Here is a 13,496-nt window from a genome sequence, read left to right as displayed (position 1 = left end):
ACATAGGATAGTTTTTATCCCGATTTTTGAAACAGGGACGCGCGCGATAAAGTTTTTCTGTGACAAACAAAATTCCACGCGGGCGAAGCCGCGGGCGGAAAGCTAGTCGTTAATAAAGGTAGCGGGAAGGCGCTGGATGCAGGCCGCCACTAACCGGCCATTGTGGCAATCATTGGGGGAGGCCTATGTTCAGCAGTGGACGCCCTATGGCTGAAATGATGATGATGATGAATCGTTAATATGCCTTCCTCATTACAATATAGTTGCAACGCTGTTGCATACACAGAAATCGCAAAGAATCACAAGATGGAGTTCTACAATTAATAGCAATTATCGCCATCTTAATTGTGCATAGTTACGAGGAATAATGGATTTTTTTTATACACACATAACAGGTTTGTAAATCGCCTTAATGTTTTGATGTACAATGAAAATAAACCATAATCTCAAATAAGGTAGGTATACCAAGATGCCCTCCGTTGAGTAGATACCAACATGAAGTACCTAGTTCACGGCCAGTAGTTATCTGTGGTTGCAGTATTATTTATTTATTTAATAGGACAATCAACAAGACATACACTAGAAGACAATCAACATTTACAACGTATTTAAACTTAATGTAAGTGCTGCCTTAATTATAGAATTAAAGTTATTAAAAATTCTTCCGCGATTTTGAAATGATTATTCATGAGATCGAGATTCTAGAAAAATAACGCGAATTAAAGTGTTTTGGACTTTGAACATGATGACAGATAGCTCAACATTGTTCGATCAGTGTAATTTTAATTTTGTGCTGTCATCGTAACTGTGTACAGAAGTAATTGGAAATCACTAATAACCCACTTATGGTCCGATACAAATACTGACATTGTGTAAGTAACCTTTGGACTTGACTTCAACTAACCCATTGTTTTAATTACTAGTTTTACGCAAGCTCGTATTTAAAAAAAAATCTGGTACCTAATTGGCATTATTATTTTTGTGATTGAAAGACAAATAATTACTTTGACACTACTCAAAAACTGAATCATTTTGAGCGAGCTTATGACTCTTATTGTTTACCTCAAGATGAAGCGTTGGTAAAGTAGCCAAGTTAGCCAAAACTTCATGAATATTCCCATGATTTAAATAACTGGCCACGCCGGTAGCCGTTAACAAGAAACCAATTTTAGATTTTGAACTTTGGACATCAATTTGTTTTCGCGCTATGACGTCACGATCGATCAACCTTTTTACAAATATAATTATTTAAGTTGCGAATATAAAGATATCTGATTATAAATAGAAAGAACTTCAAACAGTCAAGACAGTCAGCATCTTGGCGAGTCAATCAAACGTTTATGCAAATCATTATGGCGGATAAATGCCATTGATCGAGAACCAGTTAATGTCAGTGATTGCACCAATAAATTATAAATAAGGAAACTGTAGTGAACTTGACAGTGAAATTGTGTATCAATCGCCATGAGGTTCTTAAGTCTGATATTTTTCTATACTTTAGCGACGGTAAGTAGGTTTAAATTCTTCAATGACTTTTGTGTTGATTAAGATATAAATTAATAATTAATTAATTATAAATTGTTAATATGTACTCGTACATTGAAAAATATTGACTACTGGGAAATTTACAAAAGGCACCAAAATTCAATTTTCCAGCTTTCAAAGCTGTTGAATTGGTCGTATTTTATATTTATGCTGTTGTTTTTTTTTTCAGGGCAATTTTGTGCAACTTGCTATCGTTAGAGTCAATGAGGGACTATTGCTGGGTGTGCGAAAAAAGCTGTCCACTGGTCTAGGAGAATTACTACAGTTTCAAAGGGATTCCTTATGCTAAAGCACCAGTTGGAGACTTGCGATTTAAGGTAACGAACGAAATTTAGTACTAAATATAGTAAAATTAACGTCAAAAATTTATTTTAAAATTTTGAGTCGAATTTACCACGAATACGAGTATTTGCCTTCCGCAAGACCTGACCTAAACATTGGCATAATTCACGTTCTAAATTCACATTCACAAGGGTCATTTCGATAGAACTCTTTAGGATCGATTACTCGATAGGATCGCAACTCAGCGATTTGTTGTCGTTGAGGTTTTGTTACTGAATACGGCTACTTATCTAGTTTTGTAATTAGTAACCAACTTGATTTAAAAAAAATATTTGTGTTCTGCTTTACAGGATCCCATACCCATCAAACCATGGAGAGGCGTGAAAGAGGCAATAATACACGGTTCACTTTGCCCTCAATTTTCTAGAGTAGTCAATATGTATGTCCCTGGTAGCGAAGATTGTCTGTATTTAAATGTTTACACGCCAGACTTGAAGCCAGAAAAACCTCTCCCAGTAATGTTTTACATTTATGGAGGTGGCTTTGTTAGTGGATCAGGAAACTCATATGTATACGGCCCAGATTTTATTGTTGAAAAGAATGTCGTTTTGGTAACTATTAACTACAGGGTCGATGCTTTGGGATTCCTTAACCTGGACACGAAGGATGTTCCGGGTAATGCTGGTATGAAAGATCAGAGCCTTGCGTTAAAATGGGTTCATGACAACATCCATAAATTCGGTGGTGATCTGGACAAAGTGACCATTTTTGGAGAAAGCGCAGGGTCAGCGTCAGTGACTTATCATTTACTGTCACCAATGTCTAAAGGATTATTTAAACGAGCTATAGCTATGAGCGGCGTTACATTTTGCGAGTGGGCCATCAGTTACGAGACCGCAAAACGATCTTTTGCACTTGGAAACATGTTGGGAAGCAACACGACCGATCCAAACGAAATGTTGGAGTTCCTGCAAAGGCAACCCATTTTGAAATTAATTCACAAGTTTCCTACGGTCATGCCAGTTGAAGAAAACTGGGCTATTGGGCTGAAAATGTCGCCGTACGTACCTGCTCCCGAAAAAAACTTTGGGCAAAAACGATTTTTAGTGGAGTCCGCGACTGAGAGTCTTAAAAAAGGAAAAATTAATCCAGTAGACCTGATGATAGGATACACCAGTTTGGAATATTTGTATCAGTTACGTAGACTCGGCAATTCACTAGAAAGGTACAACAATATGCGCGAATTATTGATACCTCGTGAAATTACATATTACGGGCGAAAAAATATTGACAAGAATGCATTAGCAGCGAAAATATCCGAACAATATTTTGGTAAAAGGGATATCAATAACGAAACAGTTAAGGAGTTCCTTGACTACCAAAGTGAAGAAATATTTGTGTACAACATAAACAGGTTTTTAAGGCACCTGCCAAATGGGAATAAAAAGTTCTTGTACAAATTCTTCTGCATATCAGAAATAAACAAATACACGCCCGACGGAGAACTGTATGGAATAACTGGAGTAGGACATACGGATGATTTGCGATATGTCTTTGATATCCAACTTGGCAACCAAACAGTTGACGTATCATCAGAAGCTTACAGACTTATTAATCAGACAGTCACATTATTTACAAACTTTGCAAAATATGGGTAAGTTTTTGTATAAAATTTAAATTTTCATAAAAATTGACCAATCGATTTCTCATAGTATAAGAACAAAGAAAATAAAAAAGATAATAAATAATGGTAGCGGCCTTCATCCAGCGCCTTCCTGCTACCTTTATGAGGTGGTCGGTCCACCTTGTGGATGATCAGACGGAAGCTATTGGGAGAGGCCTATGTTCAGCAGTAAACATCCTGTGGTTAAAATGATGATGATAAATAGATTCTCCTTTTAATATCTTTTTATTTTTTTTAGAAACCCGACTCCAGAAGATTTCCTGGGCGTGACATGGCCAGAGTACGACAATGCTTCGAAGCAGTACATGGTCATTAACTCCACCCTGCGCGTTGACATCAACCCTGACGCTGGAGCCAATGCTTTCTGGTCGAGCATATACGAGGAAGGTGGCGTGGAACTGCCTTGAAAAGACTAATCATCATCATCATCATGTCAGCCATAGAACGTCCACTGCTGAACATAGGCCTCCCCTAATGCTTTCCACATTGATCGATTGGTAGCGGCCTGCATCCAGCGCTTCCCTGCTACCTTCACGATGTCGTCGGTCCACCTTGTAGGTGAAGAGACTAATACTGACTGTGTAGTCGATAAAATTCGCTTCTAAGAGAAAACCACCTATATTGATATTATGCTGCTTCTTTTGTGTCCGTTTCGTGCTGTGTGAAAGTAAACTAACTCTAATTGGTGTTATTAGAGATTATAATAGAGTATAGATAAAATAAGCCTAGTTGCAAAGTTTCATTAATTACCTATTACTTTTTACTCATAAAATAATTTATTTAATTTTTAATAAACATCTGAAGATATGATATGAATTTTGTTTAATTATATTGGTGGATTTATCAAGAACTGGAATAAGTATGGTTCCATATATTTTTTAAGAATATTAATAATTTGTGCAATACAAAATACTAAATAATAGTCCTGTTAACCCCTCGTACTAAGTAAATAATGCATGGGTTCTTTACAATTGTGGCTACACTTCTGAAGTCTAAAAAGTTGATAGATCAGTGAGTCGCTTTTGGTACAGGTACTGACTGAGGCCGTTTCGGCATAAAGATATATTTTCTTTCACCTATGTACCATAATATTTATTGTACCTTTCTGTTTAGTATTTAACAATTTAAGAGCGTTTACGCCGTTTGGCGCAAAAACAGTACTTTTTCAACTCGTTACAATCATTAACCAGTAATACTACAAACATGTTATAGGCATAAATAGTTAGGCAATTTCATCGTCTAAATAGTTAATTGAGAAAATATTGCGATTAGTTTAGCATTTAAGAACACAGGTTTTGTAAATTTCCACTTTAGCGTCAGTTTACAAGCTGAAATTTTTATAAAAATACTGTGAAAACGATTTAACAAACATATATATCCTATAGCAACAATGCCCAAGGATCTATCCTTGGGCAAATAGTTATCTGAGAAAATTTTTAGATTTAAGCATTTTACAATAAGAAATCACAAATTAAAAGAACGTGAAATACACAAAAATCAAAGTGATTTTTTCACCAATATTCTTCCTTTATTCAACACATAAATAGCTTAGTATAATAGAAGAATATCTTATCTAAAATATTTACTTTGAAATTTAAAATAATTCATTGTAATTTTTTTTCTATGAGTATTTGAAAATCATATGGATCATGGCAGAAACAGTCAGGTTTTAAGTGGGTGTAGCTGCCCACCTTCTGGTAGGAAGAACCCCACATAACCCACTAGCTGTCCCCGCAGCTGGTGGGCATTTTCCGGATAAAAAAAGAAACAGGAAAAGTTTGTTTTGAATAGAACCGATTTGAAAAAATCTCTCACCATTAAAATTCAAAATTTTTTCTGCTGAACATATAGGCTGTATAAAATATTTTCAAAATAGTAAAAAACCTTTGATAATTTACTATTTGATAAAGAATTTACTTATTTATCATTGATTAGGATAGTATACCATTATTTATAATTATGGAGTCGGTGTTGGAAGATTTGAAGATTTTATAGTTTCCTTGAGCTGTCACTTGACAGCCTGGCACACTTTTACGATGGTGGATCAAAGTATTTTGGTTTGACTATAGAGCGTGAGAACACGCACACAGTCATAATTATTTTAGTGTGAATAAAACTAGCATCGAAATTACCTAAACTTGACATGCCACGCTAGACGTAAACGCTCTTAAATCAAAGTGACAATCACTTAAATCCATATAATAATCATTTTGGGTCTTAGATATTTCACTTGTTTACTACATACACGGGTTTAACAAAAAATACATACAATTTATTTTATTTAGTTTATTACTCATTAAGCAATACATTATTTTATTTTTAGGCAGTCGCCCGGCAAGCGAAAGGCCTTGGGTTCAATTCCCGCCTTAGGCGGTTAAATTTTTCTTTAGTTATTTTGAAATCTTTATAAATGAATTAGGAAGGAAGAAGACGTAGCGTGGGCAGGTCTCCCACTAGGTGGACCGACGATCTGGTGAAGGTCGCGGGAGGTGCCTGGATGCGAGCGGCGCAGGACCGGTCTTTGTGGAAATCCTTGGGGGAGGCCTTTGTCCAGCAGTGGACGTCTTTCGGCTGAAACGAACGAACGAAAGAACGATTAAATGAACTGCATCCCTGCGTCGTCGTAGATAGACTTCCAAAACGCCATACACTGAGCATCTAACTTCTGCCCAATTGTCAAGGACTCGGATATATCAGCGTAGGACTCTTTGTCATCATACTCCGGCCAAGATATTCCTAAGGAAGAATCTGGTGTAGGGTTCCTGAAAAAAAATTGGCAGATTCAGAAAACATTTAGAAGAAATAGTACACAAATTGTCTTATGACGTCAAATGCGAATGGTACTATTTTTCATAATGTATCGTTTTATCAATCAAAGAAAACTTACCTACCTATATTTGGCAAAGTTGGTAAACAAGGTGCATGCCAATCTCACCATTTTTTCTTCCTTACTATTCTTTTCCACCTTTATATTAGGCCCTTTTCCATGAAACAAATACATCAAGTCATCTGCATGCGATGTTTGTTCAATTTCATACTTCTTTCCCCAAACGCCTAAAATATTAAGCTCGGAGAAAGATGAAAATCTATAAAAATACTTTTTCGATTTCGCAACTTCTTTGAATAGAGTTAAATATCTATAGATGTCAACATTAAAGGCAATTTCACTTTTATAGATAAGGAACTCCTTCATAATCTCGGTGGTTAAATATTTATGTCAAAGTCAAAGTCAAAGTCAAAATTTCTTTATTTGTTTAGACTAATAAATAGTTCTTACAAATCGTCATTTTGCTCTTAAGGAGCCTCTACATGTCTCATAATCTTTTTACCCTACCAGCGCTTCGAGACCAACATTTGGCAAGTGCAGAGAAGAAGCGCCGCAACAAACTCAGTCACCACTGTCTGCCGGTTAATATAAATAAATATAAATAGTAGTAGTAGGTACATTCGATTCAGGAGCAGTTCACTGAATTTACCATGCATTCTTGTATTGGTGTATCTTATAAGAATGGGTATACAAGATTGCGTGGTATATTAAACAAGGTAGTGACGTGCTAATATCTAGACTTACATATTAAGATACTAGTAGAAATGACTCGCATACATAAATTTGAATAACCAAAGTAGTATTCCCGGATCCTGTCTGAAAGTTCTAGGATTTTCCGAGGCGGACATTCATTCAATATTTCCCTCGGCACTAGTAATTCCGGATATCTGTTGTATTGTTCTAGAAGTCCTCGCCTTCGTCCTCAAGGAATGGTATAGCTATCAAAGCCTCCAGACTCGTGTAACCAATTAAAATGTCAACGTCGTTGATTTTGCCGCTTTTCAATATATCAAATGGCTCTTGTGTGATAAAATGGTCTTGACCAAAGTATTTTTCCACGACAGGCGTGAAGAAATACATCTTAAGCCTGTTGCTTGTAATTTCCTCTGAAGCCATTAAGCAAGGACTGAGGCTAATTAACTTTTCAACTGGTAGCGATTGGAGATATTCCAGGAGTTCATTTGGATCATGAGTTTCTAAGCCTAATTGTTTACCAAGTACAAATGCCCTTTTCCGGGCCTCAAACGCCAGGCTCCAGTCACAAAACGGCACCCCACTCATCAGTGTAGCTCTCTTAAAGAGACCTTTTGACATAGGAGAAAGAATATGTAATCCACACGACGAACCCCCTGCGCTCTCTCCGAATATGGTCACATTATTCGGATCTCCGCCGAATTTGGCAATATTTTCTTGAACCCACTTTAAAGCGAGGACTTGATCCTTCATGCCGGCATTCCCAGGGACCTCTTCAGTGTCCAAGCATAAGAATCCCAGAGCATCCAGTCTGTAGTTGATTGTAACCAAGACAACATTGTGGGCCATTAGAAAGTCTGGACCATAGTAGTCGTCATCTCCTGAGCCACTTTTAAAGCCTCCTCCATGAATGAATACCATGACAGTCAATGGAATTTCAGGGTTAAGGTTTGGAGAGTAAACGTTTAGGTATAAGCAGTCTTCACTGCCTAAGATCAATTCATCAGTAACTATGTCTACTTGTGGACAATTAGGCCCGAATTTGGTGGCTTTTCTAATACCATCCCATTTCAGAAGAGGTTGAGGTGCCTAAAACAGAAATTCAAGACATACGAGTACAAATAATGCGCATAATATTACTATGTTAAGTAATAATCTATCCCCAAAAATTTAAAAAAGATATCAAACATTAGCCCGATTATATTAAAGTGATAAGCGCGATAAGATAAGAATTTTGCAAGTACGAGTAACGTGCACAGAAAAAATATCGGTGCTACTTACACAATTACTAATAACAGCTGTAATTAATTGATATTGAAAATTTAGGTTTAAAGTTCCTCTCAGGACTGAGGAACCAAAGATTTAATTATCGAAATAATTTTCCACACGAGGCCTGGTTTCCACCAAAAAGCGGAGAAAAGAGATGTCATGTATCAGATTAATTTCTGAACCGAAGACTCGGGGCGAAGAGATGTTGTGGAAATAACGTTTGATTGTTTTTCATACACATTTTTGATACTCTTCTCTTTGTGGAAACCCTATTCAATTAACTGGTTTATGTAAAGAAGCAAATGGATTATTATTATGTAAATTGATATTGACAGATCTTTTTGCAACTGCGCATACTATTTTTTACTGGTGTATTTTCATCGTACACACCTTAAACCTCAGTTTCCCCAAAGGTGGCACAGCATACGGTATTCCCTTGAAGCTGAAGAACTTCCCCTCTCCAGTACAAGTCTTCAGCTCCTCCCCCTCCAGCCAGCCCTGTTTTACTTCCACTTTCACCATCGCGACCAGAACCGGACCACACGCCCGAGTATGCAGACTGCTGGTAAACAAGTGGGTTACAAGTGATATAATTAATGATAAGGATATAATTAAGTGATTATCACTTTGATTTAAATGGTTAAATACTGAACAGATAGATACATAGGCGAAAATATATCCTAAAGCACGTTTTCCACCAAGGCGGAGCAGTGCGGAGCGGAGAAGAGCAGTTTTTTGAATAACCTATCAGTGGAAATGGATCGAGCAGAGAAGAGCGGAGCGGTGCGGAGACGAGGGGAGATGTGTAAGCTATGGGTAGCTGTCAGCTGTCAGTTTAATGGTATAGGTGTACCAGAATCTCATGGCAAATAGGGAACATAAACTTTGTTGAGAGCAATACTGGGGAAATTGGAATAAACGATCTTGATACTATTTAATTTTTTACTTTTATGACTTTAATATTAATGAACATGAAGTACGAATATACCTTTTAGGTAGGTATGTGTATGAAGAATGTGTATGAAGAATGTTGTTATAAATAAATCGTATATTACTTAAAGTAACTAATTTTATTATGCACCATACTTTTAACTTATCACTTCATTCAGAACTAGAAAACGATTCTAAGAACTCCACTTGCATTTCTTGTTCTTCAATAGATGATCAAGATAAAGAGGTGTTGTAAATAAATTGTTCTTCCAACATTTCAATGGAGAAGTTTCCTGATGTTAAAAAAAACTATATTTCTCTGAATGGGATTAAAATATAATTGTGTTACGGTCAAAGTGATAAATGTGAAAATTATGAATAATCGCCGGTTATTATGAATAATTACCGCATGATTTGGTAAATGTGATTAATATGAGGTCATTTATATGTGTATAAAACTAAATAGGCGGCTTAGGGGTGGCCCAGGGGCCCCCCCCGCCGCACCTTAACCTATTTTTCACTTTAAATCAAAACATTATGTTATAGGCATCATGGAAAAGTAATATTATGCAAAAAACATTCCAAACTCATTATGCCAAATTATACTAATATATGATATCAAAACGTTCAAAAGTTTGGCTGTACACGAGCACGTACACAAGATGTTGTTCTCTTTTATGAAATTTGTTAGTACTAAGGTTGAATTATTAAATAATCACTGTTAAATGTGATTAATTTATCACTTTCACCGCGACTGTCGGGAATTATTCATAATAACCGGTTATTATTAATAATTTTCAATTTATCACATTAACCGTAACATATAATTATACCAAAACTAAAAAGACGGTGAAGTTTTTTTTAAAATCGATCAAGAAATGTCTGGGAAATTAATTATTTAAATTACCTACATATTTTGGCGTGGAATTGGAACAGGCGGTGCCGTTCTTTTTGTATAAATGGCCAGGTCTGGGATATTTAAAAAAAGGTTGCAAAATTTTACTAAGAAAGAATCTTGAGTGCCTTAAAAAAATAGAAATAGATTTAAACAAATATGGATCTGTCAACAGCACTGGACCAGGGGTGATTTACTGTTTGTATTCCGAATGACTGTCGTGAATACACCGATCAAAACGGCGTGAATAGTTATGCGCTACTTTAGGGCCCTGTAACTTATTTATTTGTAGAGATATTTTCATGATTCTTTCACAATTATTATTAGTTTTACTTATATTTATTTCAAGTTTATTTAAAAGAAAAAAATTGGAAACTTCTCCATTATTCAATCTTGCTTGATAAAATCTTTTTCAATTATCTTTACATGGTCATAACATTTTGACCATTCCTCTGCACCAATTTGTGAGATATACCTGAAAACATCGATAAAGCAGCTATTAAGTAAGAATAAAAAAACATAACCCTCCTTCTGACGCAGTTGGGTAATAAGCTAAATGTATTAAACATTTCAGTCCAACTCACTGTCAACTCGACGGCGCGTTTAGAATCAAAGATTGACTTTGAATTATGCCTTATTTTACAATTCACATTGAAAACAATATGACTTGCTTGAGCTTTTACGACTTTTTCACAAAAATAACAAATAGTCAAGAAGAGATTACAAAATTTTTGCAGCGACTGACAGATTTCATAATTTTCTTTGACAGGTGACAATTAAACCATAGACAATTGCCATATGAAAAACACACTTTTCCAATATTTTTGTTTGCCATGAGATTCTGGTACACCTATATCTATGAAACACTGCACAGCGGTGCGCACATCTCCGTTCTGCTCCGCTCTTCTCCGTACCGTCAAATTCTATGGATAAACAAGAATGCGCCCGACACTTCCGCTCTTCTACGCTCGATCCATTTCCACCTATGTACCTGTCCTCGCTTTAAAATGGGTTCAAGACAATATTGCCAAATTCGGCGGAGATCCGGGGTCAGAGCGCGGGGGGTTCGTCGTGTGGATTACATGTTCTTTCTCCTATGTCGACAGGCCTCTTTAAGAGAGCTATACCGATGAGTGGGGTGCCATTTTGTGACTGGAGCCAGGCGTTTGAGGCCCGGAAAAGGGCGTTTCTACTTGGTAAACAATTAGGCTTAGACACTCATGATCCAAATGAACTCCTAGAATATCTCCAATCGCTACCAGTTGAAAAGTTAATTAGCCTCAGTCCTTGCTTAATGGCTTCAGAGGAAATTACAAGCAACAGGCTTAAGATGTATTTCTTCACGCCTGTCGTGGAAAAAGACTTTGGTCAAGACCATTTTATCACACAAGAGCCATTTGATATATTGAAAAGCGGCAAAATCAACGACGTTGACATTTTAATTGGTTACACGAGTCTGGAGGCTTTGATAGCTATACTATTTTTTGAGCAAGGACTTCTACAACAATACAACAGATATCCAGAATTACTAGTGCCGACCGAAATATTGAATAAATGTCCGCCTCGGAAAATCCTAGAACTTTCAGACAGGATCCGAGAATACTACTTTGGCAATAAATATCTAACCATCGAGATTATGAAGGAGTTCCTTGTCTATGCTAGTGAAATTGCCTTTAATATTGACATCTATAGATATTTAACTTTACTCAAAGATGTTGCGAAATCGAAAAAGTATTTTTATAGATTTTCATCTTTCTCAGAGCTTAATATTACAGGCGTTATGGGAAAAAAGTATGGGATTGAACAAACATCGCATGATGATGATTTGATGTATTTGTTTCACGCATAAGAGCCTAATTTAAAGGTGGAGAAGAATAGTAAGGAAGGAAAAATGGTGAGATTGGCATGCACCTTGTTTACCAACTTTGCCAAATATGGGTAAGTTATCATCATCATAAAGTGATATTTAAAAAAAAACTCCTTAAAATAAAGTTATCCAGGTGCTTTCCGCTACCTTCACCAGATCGTGCGACGGACAATATTGTGTAGGTATATTTAAAAAGTAAAAAGTATTCACATTGTACATATACATATAATTCTCGGTCTCTGCACTAAGCAGGAAAGCTTGTATTTATTTTGAATGTTTCCTAAAACTGGAAATTTTATTTCAGGAACCCTACACCAGATTCTTCCTTAGGGATATCTTGGCCGGAGTATGACGACAAAGAGTACTACGCCGATATATCCGAGACCTTGACAATTGGACAGAAGTTGGATGCTGAGTGTATGGTGTTTTGGAAGTCTGTCTACGACGATGCAGGGCTACAATTCGTTTAGTTAGACCATGTGAAGATTTCAAAATGTTGCTAAATGATCAAAGGCTATGTAAATAAAATAAATTTAAGGTATATCTTATTACAACAACAGTTTTTCTAATTCATTTTTCTTCTTCTTATCGTGTCGACAACAAACTTACACAGTGTCAGCCCAAAACTCCGCTACAAGAGTGGCGTTGTCAGCAGCATTCATTAAATCCTCTTGAGTGCAGTTGCTCGGGCACTCAGGGCACGACATCATGTGGAACAAAACATCACCAGCACTCCATGTTTGAGCCATCCAAGAATCCCCACCTGACCAGATTGTCCTTACTACGGCCAACCTGTCCGAAGTCTATTTAAAGACTTCCAGGTAAGCCAGGGGAGCTCATGTCCTTTTAATTAATTCAGTTCATTTAAAACATAAAAATTAACAAAGAAAAAAATCAAGCAGATCAATGAATAAAACTCAAAAATAAGAGTCAATAAATAAAGTAGAATTTCGTAGCAAAAGTTATCAACAGTAAAACTTTGCTATGAAAAGTTTGTTGGGCTGTTCTTGCGCATTCCCATAACCGTTATTTCTTATTATTTTTATGATACAGTAATTTTAATGAATCTCCATTATTTTATCTAATAATTAAGTAGTAATTCAAGGAGATCTTCAATGGGTAAAAGCTGAATTACCTACCTAACTAATGCATTGAACTTGTATAATTTATCGCATCATATCATATCATAGGACTTATCAGAAGTATTAAATAATGTCCATCGTACAAAAATAAATGGTAATGGTAAAAAATAAGTGGTAATAAATGGTACAAAAATAATAGTAAGACTTGTGTACTTATATTTTTCAGTAGTACAAAACAGTATCCAAGCAGGAGCATAACAAACTTAATTTGAATTTACAAGTAACAGTAGGTAATTTATCTTACCGCCAACAAAACGTTGGCACAAATTATATTTTGTGACGTTGGCTTGGACTGTGTATGTGTGCTCAATAACATGGACTGTAGTGTGTATGTGTATAGGTTCACATTGACCAATAATGAC

General features: G+C 36.2%; 2 protein-coding genes and 1 pseudogene across 3 annotated transcripts; 2 read left to right on the top strand and 1 right to left on the bottom strand.

The window, feature by feature from the left end:
- The first annotated feature begins 181 nt into the window (after nucleotides 1-181).
- On the top strand, nucleotides 182-4,210 carry LOC114357546 (venom carboxylesterase-6-like). Of its 2 annotated transcripts, none has more exons than XM_028311227.1 (4): nucleotides 182-395; nucleotides 1,715-1,862; nucleotides 2,178-3,481; nucleotides 3,750-4,210. In XM_028311227.1, exons 3-4 carry the CDS (start codon nucleotides 2,265-2,267, stop codon nucleotides 3,916-3,918), a joined length of 1,386 nt encoding a protein of 461 aa, XP_028167028.1. In that variant the 5' UTR covers nucleotides 182-395; nucleotides 1,715-1,862; nucleotides 2,178-2,264; the 3' UTR covers nucleotides 3,919-4,210. The 2 variants fall into 2 exon arrangements, with proteins under 2 accessions (XP_028167028.1, XP_028167027.1); XM_028311226.1 differs by lacking the exon at nucleotides 182-395 and adding an exon at nucleotides 591-1,506 and having other exon boundaries at nucleotides 3,750-4,127.
- Nucleotides 4,211-5,849: 1,639 nt separating this feature from the next.
- Nucleotides 5,850-8,861, bottom strand: LOC114357545 (juvenile hormone esterase-like; annotated as a pseudogene).
- Nucleotides 8,862-11,179: 2,318 nt separating this feature from the next.
- LOC114357548 (carboxylesterase 4A-like) lies at nucleotides 11,180-12,462 on the top strand. The gene is made up of 2 exons (XM_028311228.1): nucleotides 11,180-12,063; nucleotides 12,297-12,462. The coding sequence occupies exons 1-2, from the start codon at nucleotides 12,017-12,019 to the stop codon at nucleotides 12,460-12,462; spliced, it is 213 nt and encodes a 70-aa protein (XP_028167029.1). The 5' UTR covers nucleotides 11,180-12,016.
- Nucleotides 12,463-13,496: the final 1,034 nt, after the last annotated feature.

This window comes from Ostrinia furnacalis, unplaced genomic scaffold (genome assembly GCF_004193835.3).
Source record: "Ostrinia furnacalis isolate ACB-3 unplaced genomic scaffold, ASM419383v2 OfSCF3220, whole genome shotgun sequence".
Classification (NCBI taxonomy): Eukaryota; Metazoa; Arthropoda; class Insecta; order Lepidoptera; family Crambidae; genus Ostrinia; species Ostrinia furnacalis.
This window is presented reverse-complemented; position numbering and strand designations above follow the sequence as displayed.

Excerpts from the sequence above, each read along its gene's own strand:
- LOC114357546 (XM_028311227.1), top strand. The coding sequence starts at position 2,265 with ATGTATGTCCCTGGTAGCGAAGATTGTCTGTATTTAAATGTTTACACG. Across the intron at positions 3,482-3,749 it reads ACAAACTTTGCAAAATATGG|AAACCCGACTCCAGAAGATT; the intron begins GTAAGTTTTTGT and ends TATTTTTTTTAG.
- LOC114357548 (XM_028311228.1), top strand. The coding sequence starts at position 12,017 with ATGGTGAGATTGGCATGCACCTTGTTTACCAACTTTGCCAAATATGG. Across the intron at positions 12,064-12,296 it reads ACCAACTTTGCCAAATATGG|GAACCCTACACCAGATTCTT; the intron begins GTAAGTTATCAT and ends ATTTTATTTCAG.